At 33.9% G+C, this 24,278-nt stretch overlaps 1 protein-coding gene across 9 annotated transcripts in view; it reads right to left on the bottom strand.

Moving 5' to 3' along the window:
• The window catches only part of NEK10 (NIMA related kinase 10), a 97,116-nt gene that overhangs the window by 57,165 nt on the left and 15,673 nt on the right, over positions 1-24,278 (bottom strand). For all 9 annotated transcript variants that reach the window (XR_004747999.1, XR_004748000.1, XM_035316707.1 and 6 more), the window contains exons 13-23: positions 24,048-24,187; positions 23,021-23,082; positions 20,814-20,891; positions 18,299-18,363; positions 16,783-16,885; positions 16,543-16,671; positions 15,814-15,951; positions 15,094-15,139; positions 14,336-14,457; positions 14,032-14,134; positions 5,362-5,437 (exon numbers count right to left, since the gene is read on the bottom strand). Coding sequence is in view for 7 of the 9 variants with exons in the window: in XM_035316707.1 (XP_035172598.1) it covers positions 5,362-5,437; positions 14,032-14,134; positions 14,336-14,457; positions 15,094-15,139; positions 15,814-15,951; positions 16,543-16,671; positions 16,783-16,885; positions 18,299-18,363; positions 20,814-20,891; positions 23,021-23,082; positions 24,048-24,187 (1,062 nt within the window). In the remaining 2 variants the exon portion in view is untranslated. The remainder of the gene's footprint in view (positions 1-5,361; positions 5,438-14,031; positions 14,135-14,335; positions 14,458-15,093; positions 15,140-15,813; positions 15,952-16,542; positions 16,672-16,782; positions 16,886-18,298; positions 18,364-20,813; positions 20,892-23,020; positions 23,083-24,047; positions 24,188-24,278) is intronic.

The following is a 24,278-nucleotide window of genomic DNA, read 5'->3' on the forward strand; positions in this document are numbered from 1 at the left end:
CAGGCCGCCAAGAGTTGTGGATGCCCCATTCCTAGAAGTTTTCAAGGCCATGCTGGATGGGGTTTTGGGTAACCTGGTCTAGCGGGAGGTGTCCCTGCCTATGGCAGGGGGATTGGAAAGAGGTCATCTTTAAGGTCCCTTCCAACCCAAACCATTCTGTGATTCCATAATGCTGTGTGAGACTGGATGTGGTGTTGAATATATTTCAAATGTGAGGTGACAGTTGCTGTTTAGCCAAACTTGTTACTTAATAAAAATTATATAAAATTAAGACATTTAGGTGTCTTTTTATAAGTCGGTCACTGTCAACTACTTTTAATGTTATTCCTTGAAGTTCATCCAGTTTCTCATTTTAGCAATGGTATCCTCATAGTGAAACAATGGTTTATGCAGATTTGCACTCTAGTATACAGAGACAATATTACCTGCCTGTCCTCAGCTATCCTATGCCTGAGGATTCCCACTCAAATTGCACTGGACTTTTTACCGACACATTTTATTATAAACATATGCCTAAACTAAAACTGCACCATCACAATTGCATTTCTTAGCTATATTTCATTTTCAGAGTGAATTAATCAACTCTCAGATGATCCTCTTATAAAAATGCTGTAGTAATATACTGAAAGGATTATTCAACTTCTGTTTCTTTTCTAATCAAACTAGGAAATCTTCTCCAGGAGCCAGCTGTTCTGTGAAACTTAGGTAATATAACACAGTATACAGACTGTTTACTCCAAATTAAGATCCAGGAATCCTTCACAGCTAAAAGGATGATGGACAAATATACAATATTACCTATAATTACCAGAAAATACAAGTTCCCTCAAAACACCCCATAGGGAAAACAGCTCATCTCTTTTTTTTTTAAAAAAAAAAAAAAAAAAAAAACATACATACATTGAAGATCATGTTACAACTCCTACTAGTGTAGAACATTCTTACCTAGTTTTTAATGACGCCTGAGAGGTCTGCTCTTCTTCATGTTTTCCCAACAGCTTTTCAAAATCAGTCAAGTTCTCAGGGAATTTTGATAGGAAATCTATATTGCACTCCAACCTTAAAATTTACAACTTTTCCTAGAGTTTTTCTAAAATTTCTGTATACATATACAAATGCAAAAGCAGTTGTAATCATGACTCAACTTTTACTTACATCTCTTGGTCTATTTTTGCTGCATCCCCTTCATAAGCTGAGGATCCTTTTTGTGAAACAAATAAATGGTGGGAATACATGAAAGGAAACATTGTACTCTATATGCATTTACAATTTGCAGTCTCTTCTGGGAAGGCTTTCAAGACAGCTTGATAATAAAGACTCTGTCACCACTAACTTCTAGCAGATTGTTTCTGGTGACTTATGAGCTGGAACAACATTTCAGAATTCATTATCAATTCCCTAAAGCAGTTCATTTCCTCAATTTTTAATGTATTAAGTGTAAACAAATCCATTTAATATATTTTGTATTCTAAATGTATGCATTGCTGGATTTTTTAATTCAAGGACATAACCAATTAAGAGGAATTTAATTAGTGAGACAGTAAGATAAAAATAGCATGAAGTAGAATTTTAAAACATCACAATTACAAAGCATAATTGTATAAGCCCCTCTCTAAGCATAAAACAGTGTCTGGTGTTATTTAGAAAGACTCAATTTTTATCAAATTGCATTAGCAAATGGATTCAGGACTTTCTTTTACAAGACAACACCAAATACAGTCCATGTTTGGTACACACAGAGATATGCTTTTATCTAAACCACTTTGCATAATGCTGTAGAGGGAAGTCTCAATAATAAGTATCAGACACTGCTTATTTTGACATTTATTGTTTTGTTTCCATACTGCAGAAGGGCAGGTTGCATTTCAAACTACCCAGAACTATTTTCCCGTCAATTTAGAAGAAAGCAATTTTTATGACTCTAGAATGACAATGCTGCCTCATAGTTCTTTCTCTCCACTCTTTCCTTTTTTTTTTTTTTTTCAGAAGGAACATTAGTTTCTGCTTTTGCAGGAATATGCTGTTCTTACTAGATGTGAATTCCCAATATTTTTGATTATTTTATAGCCCTTCACCTCTATTTAAATCATCCAAAAATAAAAATAAACTAGTGCAAGCATTGATTAAGTCTGTATTCTCTGACTTTTTCTTCATTGCCTGTGTTTAAAAAATTCAGTCAGTCAGTTCACTTCATTCTATGTGAACAGGTTTCTATATCAAAAAATCTCTGTCATACAGAGTCCTAGCCAAGTACCTTGAATGCAGCAACCCGCTCATTCAGTTGTTTGCAAAACCTTTTTAACATTCTTAAATGATTATGCCATTGGTGGTTTACCTGTCACTTTAAATATTACTCAAGTATACATTTTAAATACAAAGACATCAGTATCCTATCCACGTTCTGTCTTCTGACTGCATACAGGCAAGAATCGCTGCTTCCATGATTTCGCCTGTGGAATGGAACTGACAACAAATGCCCCAGAAGACAACTTACTGAGAGGCTGCAATGTATCAGTGAAATGTTATCTTCATGCCTACTTCTAAATAAGAGGTAGAAATAAATAACAGGTCAAAGAGGTAGAAAAAGAACTGTCAAAGTCCTGGCTCTGATGCACACTTCCATGTATGAAGACAGGGTATGAGAATAATAATAAATGTGGTATAAGCAAAAATATTTAAATATATTTATATATTTAAATCTACAACAGATTTCCAGAGCTACTCTCAAGTAATAATTACCTATAATATGATTATAGAATATATATAATATAATAATATACAATACATATTGTTATATATATTATAAATTATAATAATTACCTAAAATATGAAAAGACCCAACAACATCAGCTACATTTGGCACAGAATTGAACAGGATAAAAAAAAAATCAATGTAGACAGGACAAGAAAATTAAAGCTCTGTGATCCTGAGGACCGCTAGTGTATGGTTTGGACCCTGACACTTCCTAATACTGAACTAACCTGGAGACACTTTACCCACAACATGTTTAAAAGAACACATTAGTTTCCCATAAACAACTTTTCTGCCCATCTGTAGGTGTACGAAAATCAATTTTTATTATCAATTTTATTATTTATTTATAACTCATCTCTAGAAAGAGAAGATAAGGAATTAATTATACCAAAACCTTGCTAAACTAAACTACCCAAACTATCAGTAATGGCTTGTGCTATGCTTCAGGAGAATTTGAGGAGGCAATTAAAGTGGCATTGCAATTGTCTTTTACTCACTAAGCAGCAGCATACGCATTAGTCTTTTAAGTATGGACTTGAACATTCAACACATTACAGGTACTCACTCTTGAAGTCATTTTAGATTTAGTGACTAAGGGATTAAGTGTCAATCGCGACTATTCTGGCAGTAGGAAATCACAAGTTTCAAAAGTGGCAACACAAATTATATTCATCTGGTGAAAATCTTAGGTCTTAAACCACACTTGTGATTTGAAAGAACCACTAGTAGTCCCCCTGGTAGCTTGGAACTTTTAACAATTTATTACAAGTACATGGGCCATGAATTCAGGTAGGTGCATGGCCATCACATGTGGTTGCCACAGCAGAAAATAAGATTGAAGAAGACTGGCATCAGAAAAGGCTTATAAACTTATGAGAAAGATACTGGCAGTGCCACAGACACAGTGATGATCTTAGGTGAAATTTAAGATGAAACCACTTCCAATTTTTTATTTATTTATTTACTTATTTATTTTAGGATACAATGTTGTGTCAGGTTTTTCTCCTGATTGGCAAGTATTTTGTAAATGAAAAGAACTGATGAAAACAGAAACAGTATTAAAGACAGCATGTTGTGCAACATTCTTGGCTTGTGTATCTGTCATTAGCTGTATTTCTTGTTTGGTTGGTTTGGTTTGTTTGTTTGTTTTTAAATACCCTAGGCCAAATAAACTCCACTTTATTTACAGGAGCTGTAAAAAAATGTAATGGGAATTTACAGTAATGAGAATAAGAGCAACATAAAGTCCATAGATGAAGAAAGCCAAGTTCTGACTTTAGAAAGCTGAACACTGAGCAGAAGCAACAGAGTTACTCTGAAGAGAAGGAACCGCAAGGGGCTGTATATAAAAAGGTGTTACAAAGAAGCTGGGACAAGCCTGTGCAGGAACAAGGAATATTTGGTCTGCAGTTCTCCAGCTGAGATTATATGTATGTATGTTCTCCAGTTCTCCAGTTGTATTATGAATACATTTCCACAATAAAACAAGAGAGGGCAGGCAAAGCTTAACCAATAATTTTGCACAGGAAGAGAGATCCAGAACTCTGATACTGATTTGCAATTCCTCAATTAATTTCTGATGTTAGAATTTCAATCATCAGAAATTCTGAACATAAATGACAGGCCCAGAACACATCAACTGCTATTAGCTGAATCGGTATTCAGCCTTAGTGCTTTCCATTGTTTAAATATTTGCCTAGGTTACATTTTCTTGCTTTTGTTTGCAATACAGTAATCTCAGTGAGATGGCATGCTGTAATCATGCAACACAAAAATAAACTCTGTCCTGCCCACAATCAAATGTGTTTGAGACGATCTGACATGCAGGTAAGTGCTGTAAATTACACATGCTATAGGCATACTGAGGTGAACCTTTGGGACAGGAAATGTCATCTATTCCATGTTCTTGAGAGAACAAAACACAAGGCAGTAGTCATCTAGGAAGTTAGGTAACTGTATTGGTATTGTAAATTTACCACAATATGGTTGCTCACTTCTGCTTGCCCACAAATAGGATGATAAAGGAAACTGCAGCTCATTCTGCACATTGAATGTATAGTCTGAGGTAAAATTTTGTAGTCATTTCTGCATTTACTAAATGTAAATTACAAACAATGTGTTATGCTTTCCCAACTTTGAAATTTTGAAACTATGGATGATATTTTTTATTAAAACCAAATACCTACTGATCCAAAACTAGTAAAAACTTCAAGTACTTTTCAGAAGGTAAGTTGTCTACATGTACAATGTAACTGAACACTTTCACCACAGTTACCTTAAGAGTCACTAAAATTAAATCATATTGCTTACATACATCCTTTTATTCCTTGGAAATGCATTTCTTTATTCTTAAGGGTATGGGTAGATGAACAAGTTATTACAGAACAGCATATATTTCATTTTTCCACCAACTTAACCCACAGTACCAATACCAATATGCAAGAAAGGGCAACTGAAAAATAGGCTGGGAAGCAGCTAGGACAGAGTAACTGTGGGTGAGTAACTTGTGCCTTGTACTTTACTCCATTGCAACTTGCCTGTCTGCTCTAAAAAAAATACCGTTAAGATGGAAATCATTCCACTATGTTCTATGCAGTAGTACTTACCAAGAGTACAGAATGGTTCCCACTACTGATGCCAGTTTGCTGTTTTCTTGCTTCTGTTTTGCAAGACCAAAATCAGCTTTTAAAAAAAAAAAAAAAAAAAAGATTCATACATCAATGACCACCCTCTCTGCATGATCATCGGTGCTGTTTGGTTCACAACAGCTGAAAAGCTGAGGATGGTGAAGGGGAGGTTGTTGGTTTCTATTTTTTTTCCTCCTTTTATCTTTTACATTTAAAGTTACAGTATAGTACTGTCTTCCTACCTCCACATAAAATACATAAATTAATACCTTATGTTTGAATCAGGTCTACTAGCTTTAGAAATATTATAAATACATCTCTGATACTTTCAATACAAGCTACAAGATCAATTACAGGTTTCTATTAATATATTTGAACGACAACTGCATGACAATGGTAAGTACCATCTAATAATTTGTGATACAACACCCAAATTAATTGAAAAATAATATAACGACAGTTGTAATTATTTGATTTTCCTTCAAGTTATAATAATCAGCTGGGAAGGATGGACTTTCTCAGAAATTTAATTTCAAAGAAGTACAAGGGGTCTACTGATATGAAAAGTTCAGATTCAAAGACTGCGTTAGTTAAGAAATAATGAAAAATCGTAGCATTACAATGTGGGAAAAGCTATAGATTTAGCTGATCATGCAGTTATGTTAATATAAGTGTCTTCTGTCTAATTATCAGGTGTTCTTTCACAAATTTGTCACATAATCTTTACCATACTTTAATCTAAGCTTCATGAAAGCAGCTTAAGTTTATTTTTTTTGAATTCAATAATATATTGAATTTCAATACTATACTGCTGTCTCAGTGCAACAATGCAGGTAAAATACATTGCACTTTACTAAATCCAAGCACAGACAGCAAGGGAAAATCATTGTACTTTCAGAGTTTTTTAATTAATTCTTCATTGAAATTCTACTTTAGAATTGGTAAGATTTACAAAGTAAATTATATTGTTTAAAATATTTTAAGGTTCCTGTTCTACATGGACCCAAGGTAAAGTACGACAGGCCATTGCACTCCCATTTCAATTTTCTTTACAGTGAGATTGTTAACATTTCAGTTCAAAATATTTCTACTCAGCAAAAAAGCTGCAGAGCAGATGAAGAAAAAAATTATTACCTATTATTATAGGTAAGAAAAATTATTTTCTGTTTGCTCTTGCTCAGTGTAAGCTTTGAGGGTATGAAGAAGGGTAGGTTTCTTATTCAAAAATGGCCTTTGACAAGAAAGCCAAATCTAGGTACCCAGGCCACAGAGCCTTTTTCTTTGAACAAAATGTTCAATGAAGGACTAGCTCTGTAGTGCTTGGAATATATAAGTAGAAAGAATATTGAATTAACAGGATAAGTGAGGATAGCCCTCAAGCTTGATACAATTCAGGTATTTCACTCCAGAGAGTATTAACCCCAATAAAAGCAGGGATTTTTGCAATGTTGATACTTCCCTGAATTAATTTGAGTGAATCATAATAACTTCCCTCCTTTGGAGTACTTTACATAAATTCCATGAAAAAGAAATATTAAGACATTGAAACAAAAAATTCAGTTTCTGGTGCTTGAAATATTTAGGAAAAAAAAAGAGGAGAGCTGGACATTCCAGTTTTGGAAGAATGAGTCTACCTCGATAGAATATCGGTGATTATTTATCTAGAAAGGGAGGAAGGGAGGGAGGGAAAGATCAGCAAGATTATTATATACTCTTTCTCTTAGGGTCAGGTCCTCAGAATGTAATGCACAGAACAATCATCTTTACCTTAAACATAAATATTAAAACTACTAAAAATTGTCTACCAGTTCAGAGGATTCTTGTTGCCCTCTGCAACCTTGCAATGCAGGAATAACATTGGCAAAAAAGCCCTCATTTTGACCATTAGACTGTCCAGCCTTCCTGAAAAGTAAACATTAACCCTTTTGGACCAACAAAAAAAAATAAACAATGGCTTATAGTACAGATGAAGGAAAACCAAAATTCTAGTGGATGACACATTTCTATGAGGAAGTCATCTTGAAGTTTTAATACCACCAGTGGAAAGATCCATCTACCTGCTCAAAGAAGTGGAGCTTCAGAATAATGGTTGTTTGATCTGCATATAATATTTTAGAAAAATGATAATTTTTCTGTTTTTAAACAATACTTTAAATGTTTCAGGTTCATGTGAATTACATACATTATAATTTATATTACTATCCTAATACATGACAGTTTGTAAGCTACAGGGAATGGTAGGTACGCTAATCTAGCCATAACGTTTTATAAAATATTCTTTTTTTAATAATAGCTTTTGGTGCTTTGTGTACTGGGCAACCTGAATTGATGTGATTTCTTTACAGCTAATTTCTCTAATGGTTGGAAGCTTGGAATTCTTCATTGACAATTTTGATTATTTTTAAGTCTGTTCAAAGACAATAAAAAAGTAACAAGCTTTCACCATTAGATGGATTTTTATAAATTATGATTAAACATGTAATTTCACCAGCAATTCAATACCAATAGATTCATTTCTCTCTGAGGTATTATTGAATTTAACTAATGTTTACACTCTGATTTTTTCCTCTATTAACATGTGTATCAGGAGTCAAGAAAACTAAATGTGATTTTAATTTAAAAACAAAAACAAACATAGAAAATAGTCCAACAACCATGCAAGAGAGGATGGGAAGAAAAATTACCACAAAATAATGCAATCATAATCTTTTAGACTCTGAAAAACCTTTCTTCACTTGCTGACATTGTGTTCAGGGTATCAGAGTAAGTGATAATTAAGTCTTCTAAGTAAGATTGTTTCAGAAAACATTAACATGCTTGGGAAGAAGGTATGAAGGGAAGATAGAACCATGAAAAAATTAGTAGGATGACTTGACTAGTATCCTAACCTCTTACTGAGTGTCTCTTGAACTTTGACAACACCCAAGTAACGAACTTTCTAAGTCTTAGCAAACTTTTTAAAGGAGCATTTTAGGTACCTGCATTTTTGTTGTTGCTGTTGACAGAATTAGTTGTTTTCATTTGCCATTTTATTTCCCAAGATTTCACCTATCCAACTGATCTTCAACAGTAAAAATAAGTGTTTTTTCTCCAGATGCTACTTCTTAACAACAGTAATGCCTTAACTTATATTTGAACCATATTTCAAAATACCATAGTTTTTCCCTAAAAACAAATATGTATTCAAAGATGAGAAGCAAAGCAAAAAAGGAAGATGAATGGAGAATAAAATTGCATGTGAACTTCAGACCTATTCAGGTCAAATTTTCACTGTCTCCATTGAACAGACTCATCTTTTACCCTTAAAGACTCAGGGTGAGACAGATTAGCTTTGCTACTCATCAGCTGGTTTGCAGCTATAATCAAGAAAACTTTTCTGCAACTCATTGAGTAGTATTAGGTATTTGATGTTTTCAAATGATGCAGCAATACTATTGCTAATAGATTTTTCCTCTGTTTTGACATAAAATATAGAATAAGCATTTCTAGAAATTTAGAAAGGCAAATAAGTCTTTTCTGTTGTTATACTGAAGCATTCTTTTATTACTAGTCATAGCAATAAGTTTTCCAAGCTCAATATCCTAAAATACATTTATTTTTTATCTCAACTTACTTCTTTCTTTGAAAGCCTGAGCAAGTGTCAGACTGCTGATATTAATAATGGAAAATCAGTATTTCTTAACTAAAATTCAGAAGTGATTATCATATTTATTGGTATTCCAGTCCTATAAATTTTTAATTTTCAAGACCAGTGCTTGATATGTATAGTACGATGAATTACAACAGGTCTAGTCATACTGGTATATCTTATGCTTGAAAGGAATTATTGGCATAAGTAGAACCAATTAATAGCCAAGTAAACCTGTTGGACATTTAAGTTACTGTGTTACAGTGATTTGGAACATAAAGACAGAATTTTAATTTTATTTTCCATAAAAGCATATCCTAAAATCAAGATAATCTGCAATTTAATCAACAGTAGTACATAATTATTTTAGTCTTTTCCATCAATAGAATGGGAACAGAATTCATTTCTCATCATTCCCAAATACACATTTCTAGCTATTCTATTTTTTACCTTTCCATGTGGTAATATCAATGTCTCATAAAGTCAGCCTATCTGTCACTGTTGTGAAACCTGTAACTTCTGCACTGAGAACATTAGCATTGCTCCCTATCTAGAAATGAGATCTGCGGAGAGAGATGTGATTTTGCTGTTAAGCCACCAACAGCATCCAGAATGTTTGATTTACAGTGTGAACATAAATCAAACATAATCACTTGTTTAATTTGAAAATTCCACTGAGCTTATTATGGAAGCTTTGAAAATGAAGTACTACAAGCATTTCCTTGAATCTTGGTATGAAGGGTAGCAAGTCTGTTAAACAAGCCATAAAATCTACAAAAAAATTAGCCTTGTTCTAAGGGACTTCAGGAAGTAGTGACTGACACACAACATAAGCTAGTATCACTTCACCTCATGGCCAGTGCTTTTCTGGGTATGGCACAGAATCAGGAGGCAACAGGTCTTCTACAAAGTGCACTAAACAACAAAATATTCTGAATTACAAAATTAACGGGTAGCTTTCTTCCAGCATCTGGCTAACCTTTGAACTTTTCAAGTCTCAGTTGCTTCACTGTTCTGACACATCCTGGTTGCCTGCTACAACTAGAAGTATGTCAAATGGATGATTTGTCTCAAAACTAGTGGTCTGCTGCTATATAATAATCCTAGGTTTAATACAGTTCCATACAGATCTTTTCTGCTGCTGTTGTATTGTGTGTACTAAACAGAAAACAGAGCACACCACCCAAAAGAGCATGGAGAATCCTTCACTAATCTGAATATTGGATCTGAAAGGTGTTAAAGTAATTCCACACAGCCCTCTTGGACCATCAAGATCCAAAGTTTGCTGAAACTAGATGGCACTAAGGAAAAGCGTAGTCTTCTGTTTTGTCCTACAAACAAGAAACAAGCAAAACTAGGAAGCTCTAGACAGAAATATGCTGTGCTAGGAACAAAATATAGCTGCAGTAAAACATAGCTGCAATAAAAACAGATATTTTAAATTCAGAAAACTATAACTCTTCAACATCTTATATGGAAAGCTGAGCAAATTAAATTGAGAGCCACAGTTAATATGGGTCAGTCTCTAAAACCCTATGCAAAGTCTATACAAAACAGCTTTTATTTAGGTTGTGCCTGATATTCTACTATTCATGGTTTGCATATTTGTTTGTTTTTGCTTTTCTATCAGAAATTATAAATCAGACATTCAATCTGACTAGACTTGTATAATTTCAGTAATATTTTTCTACCAATTTAGAATGAGCTGTTTTATGAAATTACAGGTTAACATAATTTAATATTTATATTTTTGTCATATTTGTAGGTCAACCAATTATGATTAAATGTTATACCAACATATAAGGGATGGTAGTTCTGGCCCCCCTTCCTATCAAATATATGTCAGAGATGAAACAGAACAAATGAGTAGAATGGGCAGTTGCTGAGACTGTGTAAAAACAGCATTCTCTACCTTCAGAAACAGAGATCTTGTACCACCACTAATCTGGCTAGGATCAGATTGAAAACGTGTTTCCATTTTCAACAATTAAAAGACTTAAAAGAGCCTGAAAAAAGATTGTGATAATGCAGATTTAATTGACGTGTAAAAGACGTCATCAGAAATGCAATGTTATTTAATCTTCAGATTAAAATGAAGCACTGGGCTTACAACTTTCATTTGTATTTTCCAAAAGTTTAAAAATAAAAATGAAAAAAAAAAAATAAATAAACCTGGATAAGGATAGTGTCTGATCAATCACATTCAAAATTTAAGAGAAAGAAAATACAGTGCAGTTATCCAAATTAAAAAAAAATCTTCCTACAATTAGCCTCAGATACTCTTTTTGCAGTAAAACCTACTGTGCAGATATTCCAAGATCCTATCTAGAAAAGGTTCCTCAGAGCTTAATCTTACATTGCACCAGACCAGTTGCAGAGTTCTCTGCTTGCATGAGTTCTAGCGTTCAGCTACCTTTCACCATAGGTCCCTGCCTACCAAGTTCTGGCCTCCTGTATGTAGCAATTTCTTTGTGCTTTTAAGACCTTCAAGTGTAAGTCTTCAGACATTTTTTTCCTTTGTGTGCTAACAGCAAGATAGGAATGTCTCCTACACTATTCACTCCTTTTTTTTTCAAGCAACGTAAACTCTGAATCTGTGTAAGAGGCCTTCACAGGATTTAGAACATGAGTGGCTCATTTCTCACATAGAGGGCGAGGAGGTGGGGGGGAAGGAGAAATTTATCTGTGCATCTCTGAACTTTTTTAAGCAGTTTATAGCTGGGACTGCCACATCGCCATGCACAGTATGGAATGAAAATCTCTGCCTATAAAAGCACTTTGTGCTATTATATTGCTTACTTACTTACTTTTTTTTTTTTTTTTTAACATGTTTGGTTGTTTTTTAAATCAAAATCCTCTGCGAATGTCTAAAACTAAGCCAAAGCTACTGTACCATTAAAAATATATATATATCTATATTTGAACATATATATATATATATTAGTTACAGAGGAATAAGATGCCTTTGTTATATTGTCAGCTTTGAGGGCTTCACAGCAAAAGATTAAAAAGTGTTACTATTTCCAGAAGAACTGACCAAGGAAGAGGAAAAAAATGTGCATCACTGTAAGATACACAAGCTTCTTTTATGAAGCAAAATCATTTGGACCATTAGAGGCTGTATCTTAAATACATAGTCATGCAACACTGCTTCACAGGTATTTCTCCAGTAAGATTAATTAAAGTTCTGGATGGTTTTAGGACGTGAAATACTACAAAAAAATGAAACTCTGGCTTTATATGATGACTGTGCAGGACTATAGTTCTGAGCATAATATTCACTACTACAGGTTCAGAAATATCAAAATAAGAGAAGACCCTCTTATTTTTAAAAACTGACATTAAATCTGCACAGGCAGATTTAAGATTTCTCAACATAATGAGCATATGCTTTCATCTTTGTCTGACATTTTTTACTTTCATCTAAAACCACGAGAAATTGTTAAGTAGATATTAAAACAAGTCCCAAAATACTGTGAGACATAATTATCAAGCCTATAAATGGTCCAGTCTGTGGCATGCATGGACTTCATGTGTTAGGCACAACACACCATGCACCAATACAGTACATATTTACTATAACTGGAAAGAAAGGAAATCCATCTTTCTTTCATTATGTCTGTAAAACAAGAAGTCTCTGTAAAATTCAGAAATAATAGAGAAAAGAGCTTCAGCTCCCTCTGAAAATTCAATATACACTGGTAACTAAAGAACTAAATAAAGTGTTTGTTTAAATATTGCAATAGTTTTGAACCAATCACTATAGAAATGGTCAAAGCAAGTTTCATATTTTTCTGGTTTTCCTCAACAGCTGTAAATCTTTGATAGAATTATTATGCTTTTCAAAGGTAATTTTGGGCTTATATTTAAAAATATATTTATGCTTTTATATATGTCTAGATTGGACCAGAGCAAAGACAAAGGTGTTGAATCAAGACAAGAGTGCCCCTCAGTGGCAGCATGTTGGTATGAAATACAACTGTATATTTTACATTTAAAATAATATTCTGATTATTTATTTTCATCATTTGGAGACAAATGTTCCGTTAAATCTACTCCTTTCAAAATTGTGTTATTATTAAAATCAGAGTGTTTAAACACATACAATTTAATCAAGAATGAATTTAAGTAGGCATGTTGTCAGGTATAAATACTATAAAAAGACAGATGCTAAATAAATTTGCCTATTATAGCTGAGTTTTCTGTGGTTGGGTGTGTGCATATGTCTACAGTTTCCTCTTATTTTTAAAGAAGAGAGATTGTTTTTTGTATCACAACTTCTCCTTATACTCTAATTTTTATTTGGTTCTGTGTAATAAGCAGTAAGAAAGCATGCAGCAGCTCTTTAAGGATATTAAAAATTACAGTATCTGAATTTCTGGTAAGCATTGCTATATATTCCAAGTTATATTAATTCATTCAAAGAGTAAAAATTTGTCATACTTCAAAGCACTATTCATATATCTACAGTTTTCAAACCCTATCCTGAAACCTCCATGGGCTCCTTCTTTCACACTGGGGAGATTAGAGAAATATACATAAAGAATATTTACTACTACAGACTCAGATATATAGCACCTCACTGCAGCTGATCACAGAACAGTTGACAGGTACTAAACACCTGTACAGTGGAACTCGAATAGAAAAAATGTTCATTTTACTTTGCATGTTCATTACCACTGGCTATATAATCTGTTTGTCTCAATATTCTTTCTGATTTAAATAAAAGGCCTTGAAGCATAACTACAGTTTAATTTTTTTAGGGCTAAATCATCTCATCTGTCATATTTGACATACAGCTGCAAAAAATATAGTCACAGCTGATGATACCTGGCAGCAATGATCACAAAATCTGCAGTAGCAATTATTTTACACAACAGTGTAATAAATACAATAACTTACTAGCTTCCAAGTATGGTTGACAGCACCTTAATATCTGAAACCTTTTGTGCATTTCAGTAAAGAAATTCTACTCACTTTCATCATGGGAAATTCTCTTCAAGTAAAGGAGTTTTACTTACTAATTGTAACTTTGTCTTTATCCCCCAGCATGACATTGTTTGGAGTGAGATCTCGATGAACAATCCTTTTCTCTTTATGCAGATAACGAAGAGCTAGGCAAAGCTTAAAAACAAACAGAAAGAGCCTTACAAAGATTCTTAACTGCAATCTAAGTAAAGGCACATATAATTATGCTCATATCTGGTATTAGTGCTTGATATAATAAGCATTACTTTGCTTTCTATTAGCCTAACAAACATAAATGGTTCTACTAACTACATGCGGAAAAGTATTGGTGAAAAAAAAAAAAAAGTACACCCTTACTTGGATAAATATATGCCATATTCTTTCTTCTGTAAACTGCTGTTGCTTTTCCTTCAAAGAGTGAAAATGTTCTCCCAACGGCACTCCATCTATGAGCTCCATGACTATGTACAACCTGTCATCTACAAAAAAGAAAATTCAATAAAAATAAGTACATTTATACAGAAGGCATTTGAAAATGAGTATTTGAGGTTAAAATATATTTTTAAGCTGTTGTGTTTCTTTTGTGGGGGAGTTGTTTGTTTGTTTTTTACAGACAAATACATTTTATTATTATTTCTACTCCTTGTTTTTCCAATTTTTCCTCTATATCCATTTATACCACAGCAACTGTAAGGAATTTACTGCCTGTTAATCACTCAGTAGGAAGGTGTAGGTAGCTAACACTTTATTAAAAAATAAAATTAAAATATATATATATATGTCTAAGCAGTTTGTATCACTATATCTTTTATCCCTACTTAATATTCCATATGCAAATTTGGGCTCCTTAGCTCTCTATAGAATGAGAATGATACTTTCTACATGTTTAGACTGCATGTAGTTTTACTGATAGATAAACACATTTAAATAGTATTTCTCATCTTTTTTTTTTCAATCTTAAAGCAATATAAACCTGTCTGACCCACAGCCATTCTTGAAGAAAATGTTACCATTTACTTTTCAAATTTGACACACTCCAAGCTGTAATTACTTCTATTATATATTTCTATTTCTTCGTTATGTATAATACAGTAATTCTCTACTTTTATACTTACTTTCCAAGAAGGTTCTGTAATAGCGAACCACATTTGGATGATACAGCTACAATGAGGAAAGAAATTTAGATATTTAGAATACTTAGACTGATGGCACAGTATTTATGTTTAGCTACACAACGGAAGGAAGAATTCCAGAAGGATTCCACAAATTTGCTTATGAACTCCACTGCAATGCTATCCCCAACACTTTGTTGCAAAGAAAATATCAAAGTGTTGCAGATTACCAGAGCAAACAGATTTAAAGGAAAAAAATAATAAAAAAAAAAGATTCATACCCCTCTCTCCTGTTAATAATTGGAACAGAATAAAAGAATTTTGAAGACAGGCAATTACATCAAGTATTGAATTTCATAGTTTAAGAACACTAATGATTAGTCTGTTCTGTTGTATTATTACTATTATTAATTTACAATTACAAAAACAACCATTTCCTCAACATATTTTAAATCCAAGAATTCATTTACAGAACTCCTGAGAAAAGTTCATATGCTACTAACAAAAATTAGTAAGAATCGTCAATAACAAGTGTTAGCACTGCTGCTAACACTGCAGCAAGAACGTTTGCAATATCGACAACATTCAGCTGAAAGGGACAAATACTGTACTGATCAGATAGAAGCAGTAACAGCAGGTGGAAGCCCTGCTACAAGAGAACTCACAATTATTAATTCTAACAGCAGAATGCCCATACATGAAACTGGAGTCCGTATGGCGTACCTGCTCTTTGATGATAGTTAATTCAGAGACAATGTTCTTTACACTTCTGTCTCTGTCTTTTTTGTCTTTTCCAAATGCAGGATTGTGTAGATTGACTTCTTTCATTGCCAGAAGATTTTGACCATTATGTTTTCTAACCTATAAAAAAAGATAAAATCCCTGTAAAATTACTATAGGATGGGGACAGAAAGGACATTATTATGGCTACCATATTAGTTAACTGAGTCCAAATACACTTTACAAAAGTTAGTCATAGTTTTTTTTTCTGAGTATGATATGATATGTATACATACGTGATGCGATTAGCCAAAAGAACTGCCCCACTATGCAGGTTAGCATTAAACTGGTGAACTTGCCATTGTGTTTGAAGGAACATTAACAGCGCACAGCGTTCCTTTCCAAATAAAATATGCTTGAAATTCTGTGGTTTTACACAGATTTGTTAACAATAGACAGATAAGCTCTTTGTGGAAAGGAATTAATAAAAAGTAAAACTAGTCAACCTAAGAAATACACTAGTCGATCTTACAAGAAGTGACAAAACAAAATCACAGTAAATGCTAAGGGGAGAAATGTACATTTGTTAGCAATAAGCCCAGATAATGGTACTTTTTGGTACTTTCATTCCCTCAATGAAATCCAGAGGAAGTTAGTGCTAAAACTGGTGTTAGACCTTCTTCATTACAGTTCCACTAAAACCTGTAAAGTAGTATCAAAAAAGAAGTTTACCTTATATACACTTCCAAAAGCTCCACTGCCAATGTGTTCTAAAATTGCATAATTGCCTATATGCTTTGTAGGTGCTTTATTCTGATTGATGCTCTCAATACTTTCAGCAATTTGCTTCAATTCATCCTCCTGATTATAAATTAAACGACAAACAAGTAAATACAAAATATTTCATGCCTTTCTTGTGCTAAGAATGTGCAAAGAACACAGCTTCTCAAAATTACAGAGCTTTACACTTACCTTTAATAAATTTAGCTTTGATACCAGCTCTTCATAAGCACTAATATCACGCACATAATGTCCAATATCAATGAAGATTTCAAACAAGTCAGTTGGAAAAAGTCTGCAAAGGTTTAACATTTTGATGTATTTAGAAAGTATTCAAAATAGATTGTGATCTACAGAAATTCGGTGTTTATTATTAATTCTTACTTTAGAAATTTCAAAATACTACACTTATTCTTGACGAACGTATTCTTCTAACTCGTTACATATATAGACACCAAAAGACTTTTCAAAAGTTAGACTTGAGTCTCCACGTGTCAGGTATTAATATAAATGCTAGTTCTCCAAAATGTAAGCCTCTTTAAAGTCAATGCACTTCCTGAATTTCCAGTCTTTTTCATTTTGTTTCTTATAGTATATTACTTTATGCTTGTAGTCACCTTATCTGAGTTTCTTCTTGTAATGCATTAAGTGGTAGGATTAACATTTGTCTGCATTTAAAGAATCACAACACCCATCTCAGAATTTTTATCCCAGGAAGTCTAGCCTGAAACATGGAAAGAACCGCGAATAGCAGAAAGGCCACGTGTAAGCTAACAGATACAATATGATATTTGATTTGTGACATGCTTAACTAGAGGTCAGTTTCTTTTTAAAGTTCTGACAAAAATGAAAATATGGAAAAATAAGGCATTTAGAAAAAAATTGAAAGACAGCAAAGCAGGCCAGATTTATCAGTTTCAACGCTTGACACCAACCAGCAATATTCATTAGAAACTGAGGCCCTTCTCCAGTACAAAATCCACCTTTTTAAAAGTAAAAATGAGATAAAATTTATATATAGAATTTTAGGAATTTATTATACAGAATAAAGTCATATAGAAACACTACTATCAGGCAGACCTCATAGGCAGTGTGATTACTATCCTAACAAATTAAACTATCCCGCAAATTAAACTGTTAAGTTTTACACCGCCTTTGTAGTCTACCTGAAGAAACTGTCACCACCAGTAAAAATGGGTAATTGATTAAAGGCCTTTTCCCCTTACTGGCCCAAACCATTTTGTAATGCTCCTAAGTAAGCTGGCTTGATGCAAAGTTATTCACAAGTGAAGGAGCAGATGACTGAGCAGAGGAAAAAATTAGTTTTCCTAGATCCTTGCTACTACCCAGGGCTGTAACTTGCATCTGATAATCTTTAGATATAAGTACAGTTTATCTCCAACAGTCTAAAATTTGTCTAGAACAGATTTTAAACAATTATTCATGGGGGAGGAATGAGTCCCTACTGAGCTAGGTTTTCTGGCAAGCATAACAATAGAAGTCTCTGTACTGAACACCTAGACCTTGTAGGCTGGCACTGATGCAATTCAGGAAAGTCTATCTATGGTTGCAGACTGGACAGAAGTTGTCTGTTACTTATTATTTTTGCTGAAAATAACTGACATTTAAAAACAACATCTTTCTGATTGGAATGACAACTTCTGAAAGCTATCCTAAAGGAGTTTCAGAAAACATTTTGTTAACATACCTTTTAAAGATATGTCGATTTCTTTCCATACTGAAGAGAAATCTCAAGGCTCTGAAAGCATAACACTACAGTAGGAAAAATACTAAAATTAATGACAAATCTAAACACAAATGGAAAAGCCAATGGTAAACATCAAGGTTTCCCAAGTTTTGTACTTACATGACTAGGTAATTACATTATTAACCTGATAATGAAGGGAGTAAAAATGTATTTTTAGGCACCTCCTGTACTAGGTAGGACTATATAAGAAAAAAAAAAGGGGGGGGGGGGGAAGTAGATAACTATAGCTATAGTACACACTGAAAAGCATGTAAGTCCTCATCATCTTTTTATCTGCAGGTAGTTCAGAACTTGAGAGTTTCTCTCTTCTCCAATGGTAAAAAAAAAAAAAGGTAAATGTAATCAATGTTTTTGAAATGATACAGTAGAAACTGCATTTGACTTTTTTCTGAAAAATACGGTATAGAACACCAGAAGTTCTAACATGGGAGAGAAAAAAAAAAAGGAAAAGGAAAAGGAAAAGGAAAAGGAAAGGAAAAAGGAAAAGGAAAAGGAAAAGGAAAAGGAAAGGAAAAAGGAAAAGGAAAAGGAAAAGGAAAAGGAAAAGGAAAAGGAAAAGGAAAAGGAAAAGGAAAAGGAAAAGGAAAAGGAAAAGGAAAAGGAAAAGGAAGAAAAAAAAAGAAAAAAAGTTCTTTATTTTTTTTTATAAAGTACATCTACATTACAGAAATCTTTACGTACTGCAGTTTCTACATAATCTCTACTGAACAAAGTTTATTTGTAAAACATCCACTGATAGGTAGTTAATATGTATGCTTTTATCTTGAATTCTTTCTATCAAGAGCCATTTACTGTACCTGCTATACAATATGGCTGACCAAACAAAGATGGCTATGAAGTAAACCACAAGGAAACAGGGAAATAAAGTATTGATATCTGAAACAGTGCAAATAATATGTCTAACAATTTAGAATTACTCTATTGTATCAGTGACTAAAATGCTACTACAGTTCCTTGCGGTAATCCCTATTTGATGATGGTAACTGTGTCTTAGTGGTAACTGCAGAACTAATCTGTATGTTAAGAACACATTTTTCAATATTTTGGAAATGCATTAAATTAAGAAAATAATGGCCAAATAAGTTTTGCAGAAAATAAACAGATGGTTAATGCTACTAAGAAGCTGTCTCTTTTACAGGACAATGTTTGTTTTCAGTCCAAAATAAACTCCCCATCACAGGAGAAGGATGTTGGGTTGCTATGTCTAATATTCCACTAAGAATTGTAGCCAGAACTTAGCTGCACAAAATAACCTAGACCAGCTGAGCCATAAATGCTACCTTGAAAAGTTTTTATTTTAGAGACTGTATGTAGATTTTATTTTAGAAAGCCCACCAGTGAAGGGATACCATGAAACTACATTAATAATAAGTGGGCATTTAAAAAGCAGTAATATTTGTCTTTCATCCATTAGTATTCTGAGATTAAATATTAATATTTGTGATATGCCTCAGCTAAGGCATGATGATTTTTACACATGGTACTCATGCAGAATCAATGACTGATATGATACTACAGCAACAACTGAGGCAATGGAGTGAAATCACTAAGGTAATAGAGTACAAAGAAGCTGAAAATTTAATCATTGAAAGCACAAAGGAGCAGTAAAGAACTGGACTGCATTCTGAGAACCTAAGAAAAACGTTTATGAAATTCATAAAGGGTATGCCAATAGCTACAACTGTATTACATAGCAGTAGCAATGATAAAGGCCTTACAGACAGCAATTCGGCTGCACCAAGGATCTTCCCAAACTTGCCCACAGAAGAGCAGCACCAATTGTGCCACAGATATCCCTGAACCACAGACAACTACTTTATTAAAGCTTAGAGAGACACCCATTTCACAAAGGCTGGAAAAGAGCCATCAGAGAATTAACTGCTGATAAATTTCAGCCTAAGTCGACTCAAACCAGTATATTTAAGGGATATTGTCATGCAAAAATAAGAGCTATTCTGCACTTATTTGCTCTATATTTAACCAATGCTTAAATTTGCTCTATTTCATGCGATGTTTTCCTTTTTTTTAACATCCACCATAAGATACTCCAGAAAGAAACATATTAGTACAACATCAAGTTTTCATCGAGTTTCAATGAGACCAAGGACCAAAAAATGATCTGATACTGGGCAGCTTGAAGAAAGAGGGAGACTCTATCACTGGGAAAACGCTCGTTTTTCTTTACACTATATGAGGTGCAAGAAACAAGGTAGATCAAAATGGAGCATCATAAATTGAATCACAATTCAGCTTTTATTTCCTGGCCATTTGTTACTCCTGTTGTTGTTGTTGTTTTGTTTGTTTGTTTTGTTTTGTTTTTTTCTCTTCAAGGAAGATATTTACTTCAAAATAAATTTTAAAACCATAAAAATTCTTCAAAATAAATTTTAAAACCATAAAAATTATCAGGAACTGTTTGGGGCTTTCAGCATGTAATTATAATAAAGGAAATTACCTGTAATAAATCAGCTTTTTCAGCATTCCTTTCTTTGTTTGGTAAAATCAGCTTTGCTATTGTATATATTCCATTTGCCTGGAAACAGAGAAAGGTCAACATTAATAGTATTCCTTTGCACAGAAACCACAAATAAAAAACATTGTTACTTCAGGTAAATCAGAATCTAATACAAATTTCCAAGTTCTCAGCCTCATGAGTTATAAGCTGAAATAACTTAAATGTACATAATGAAATATCTTTACATTTAAACAGATACTAGAAAGAGCTTGCAAACAGATAAAGAAGCAATAAATATCATAAACTAGAGAGACACCAGAAGTGACACCAGAAGTGATAGCCTGAATGATAGCCTTCAGTGGGATTTTGTGAAACCCATACCATGTTTCAGTTTCCATTTCCCTGTAACCATGCCTGTGTCCTCCACTAACATATTATATCCATCAAAATGGTTTGAGTGATGGGCACTAGTGGATTTAGTTGCAGTACAGCTCCTTGTTACCTCAGAAGCTCCCTGCTGGGGACTACTCTCCTCTCTAGCAGACTTGAAGGGAATGTGTGTCAGATCTGCAGATGCTCTGCTGCAGTTCCTGACATGTTTTCTTAAACTGTTCATCAAGGCTGGATTTAACCTAAAATTTTAGCCAGTGGAATAGAGGCATTGAGTCATAAACATGTGCTGGCCTGCAGGCTGCTACCAAGGCTGTAAGTTCAAAAAAAGACAAAGGATGGACAGAAAGAGGGCAGCTACAGCAGAAGCAAATGGTTCTCAACAGCCTGAACCAGATATCCTTTGCTACTGATACAAACCTTTAGAGTGTATTTAGCTTTACTTTCTATACAAGTTTCAGTACATAACTAAAAGTGCTGCAACTCTTCTCCCTCTATTTTTAAACTAAGTTTCTCATCTTGTTCACTATGCAACTCTAAGTTACAATACCACAGAGAAAGAAGTAGAATTGAAAATGAAAGAGACTGCTGTAGTGTGGAAATCAGTTGAAATGAACGTACTTGAAGCTTAGTCCTGATTTGACAGGGGGACATTGGCTATTTTGATGGAGGGAGGCATCATTGTCTTTTAACAGAATGAGTGGGGGAAGAAGCAAAACTTGAAGCACCTTATTTCCAGCTTGTACATTGTCCCATCAATTTTAAGCAATTTTAACTGACACCACAGTTATCATGCACTGCTGGAGCAACACCGAAGAAAACTACTCTATGTTAAAATCAACCTTTCGTTTCCTAAGTCCCCAAGAGTTGCACTGCTTTCAAAATATATCTAACTTAATAAGTGTTTTATTTTGATGAAATCAAACTCAGCATTAAACATATGAAGTTATGTTGTTCAGATAAAAAGCTAAATTTGGTTTACTGTGAATTTTAGTGCTTAAGATACATAGAAAAAAAAAAAAAAAAACCTCTAGACTTACTTCCATTCTTTTCTGCCTGAACAACAGTTTTTGAAATATATACAAATGTCTTTACCTAAGTACCTTCTTTACCATAATTAAGACAACTCTGTTTTCTTTTAGGAATAACTTTATCTGAGTTTTAAAATAAAATGAGGGCTTTGGTCACTGACAACATACAGGGTATAAAAGTTGGATATGGATTTTAGCTGATATTATTGTCCTAAATATTGATGTCTTTGTCTATTCGTGCAATACATAGCAGGGATTTTTAAGAACAGTTTTCAAATCCATAAGTTCCAACTGAAATATTACATTTTAAAATGTAGTTTAGAAACACACCCCTGGGGATGGAATGCCAGGAAGCCATCTCAGAAATATCACTCTGAGGAAAAGGGAAATTGTTTGTGAAACAACAACACAAGAACATTAAGCTGCACAGTTTGAAACTAAGAATTTGTATTTCTTGGTTAATTCTATGATGACACTTACTACTATTCTGTTACAAATGCAGCAAAAGCATGGCAAGAGATGCCAACCAAAATGTACACTAAGTAAAGCTGTTTATTATCCCAAACAGCTAGATATGTATGTTGATATCCTTGTGCATATTTGTGTGTTTGTAAATGTATAAAGAGAAATACTGCTATATAAAATGTATATGAAAGATACATAAAGGAATATTGTGTCCAATCCCTTTAAATTGCATTTTGCTTGTTAATTGATAGTGACCAGTAAGAACAAATAAGTAAAATTATAAACCATAATGCCTTACTTAACTGAATAAAGTCTTCCTACCTGTACTACTTGGTAAGCGTTAGTATCATTGAGCACCAGTTCAGTAATTGCAGCACAACAAGCTAGAACAAAAAATCAGATGTAACATTTAGGGCCAGATTCATAAAGAAATTCAGATGGCATGGTGAGTTAACCTTGCCTAAGGGCCAAATGCACACCCCACCACTCACTCACTCCCCTTCTTCAGCAGGTGGGGAAAAATAGGATAGAAAAGCTCATGGGTGAAGATAAAGATCTGTAAATTGCTCACCATTTATCATCACAGGCAAAATAGACTTGACTTATGGAAAAATTAATTTAACTTATTGCCAATTAGAATAGATTAGGATAGTGAGAAACAAATATTAAAAATAAAAACACCTCTACCCTAGGCTCCAGCAGCGTGTGTGTGTGTGTGTGACAGATGAGCGTTACAGTCAGTGCCTAACAGTTCCTCTCTGCTACTCCATCTTCTTCATACTTTTCCTCTGCTCTAGCATGGGTCCTCTCCACAGGATGCAGTGTGAATACTTGCTCCACCATGGTCCTTCCAATGGGCTGCAGGGGAATTTCTGCTCCAGTGCCTAGAGCACCTCTTCCTCCTCCTTTTATGACCTTGGTGTTCACACTGCTGTTTCTCCTTTTTCCTCTCCTCCTTTGCTCACTCAGCATTTTTGCCCTTTCTTTAATACATTTTCACAGACACACCACCACCTTTGCTGATGGGTTCAACTTTGGCCAGCGATGAGTTTGCTGTGGAGCCCCCTGGCAACAGCTATGTCCAGCACAGGCTGACCCCTACCTCCCAGAGGCCACCCTTGCAGGCCTCCCACTACCAAAACCTTGAAACCTACACCCATTACCCGAAAGGTAAAACTGGTATTGCACATTTAGAAATTAACACAGCTTGACTTTGTGCTACCCCTCCAGGTGGGAGTATACACACTAGCAGGTAAAAATGTTTATAATGTCAATTTTGAAATATTTTGAATCTCTTTGCACAGGTGTAAGTGAACACATGACTTAGGATTATGCCTTGTGAACCAACCTGCTTGAAGGGAGAAAGTATTTTCTTGTATCTCATCAGAACTCAAATCATCTGACAAATGAAGATGTTGGATTCTGCCTGATGCATTTGCACTAGATAAACTTCCAACTGAAGAGCGATCAGAAACAAGATTTCTTTCCCTGAAAGAATTAAACTGCAATATAAAAATGGCTTAACACATCTTTTTGAGCCATTTCTGAAGTTCTGAAAATGTCTTTTTTCACTATATTA

The sequence above is a fragment of the Oxyura jamaicensis genome, chromosome 2, assembly GCF_011077185.1.
Source record: "Oxyura jamaicensis isolate SHBP4307 breed ruddy duck chromosome 2, BPBGC_Ojam_1.0, whole genome shotgun sequence".
Classification (NCBI taxonomy): domain Eukaryota; kingdom Metazoa; phylum Chordata; class Aves; order Anseriformes; family Anatidae; genus Oxyura; species Oxyura jamaicensis.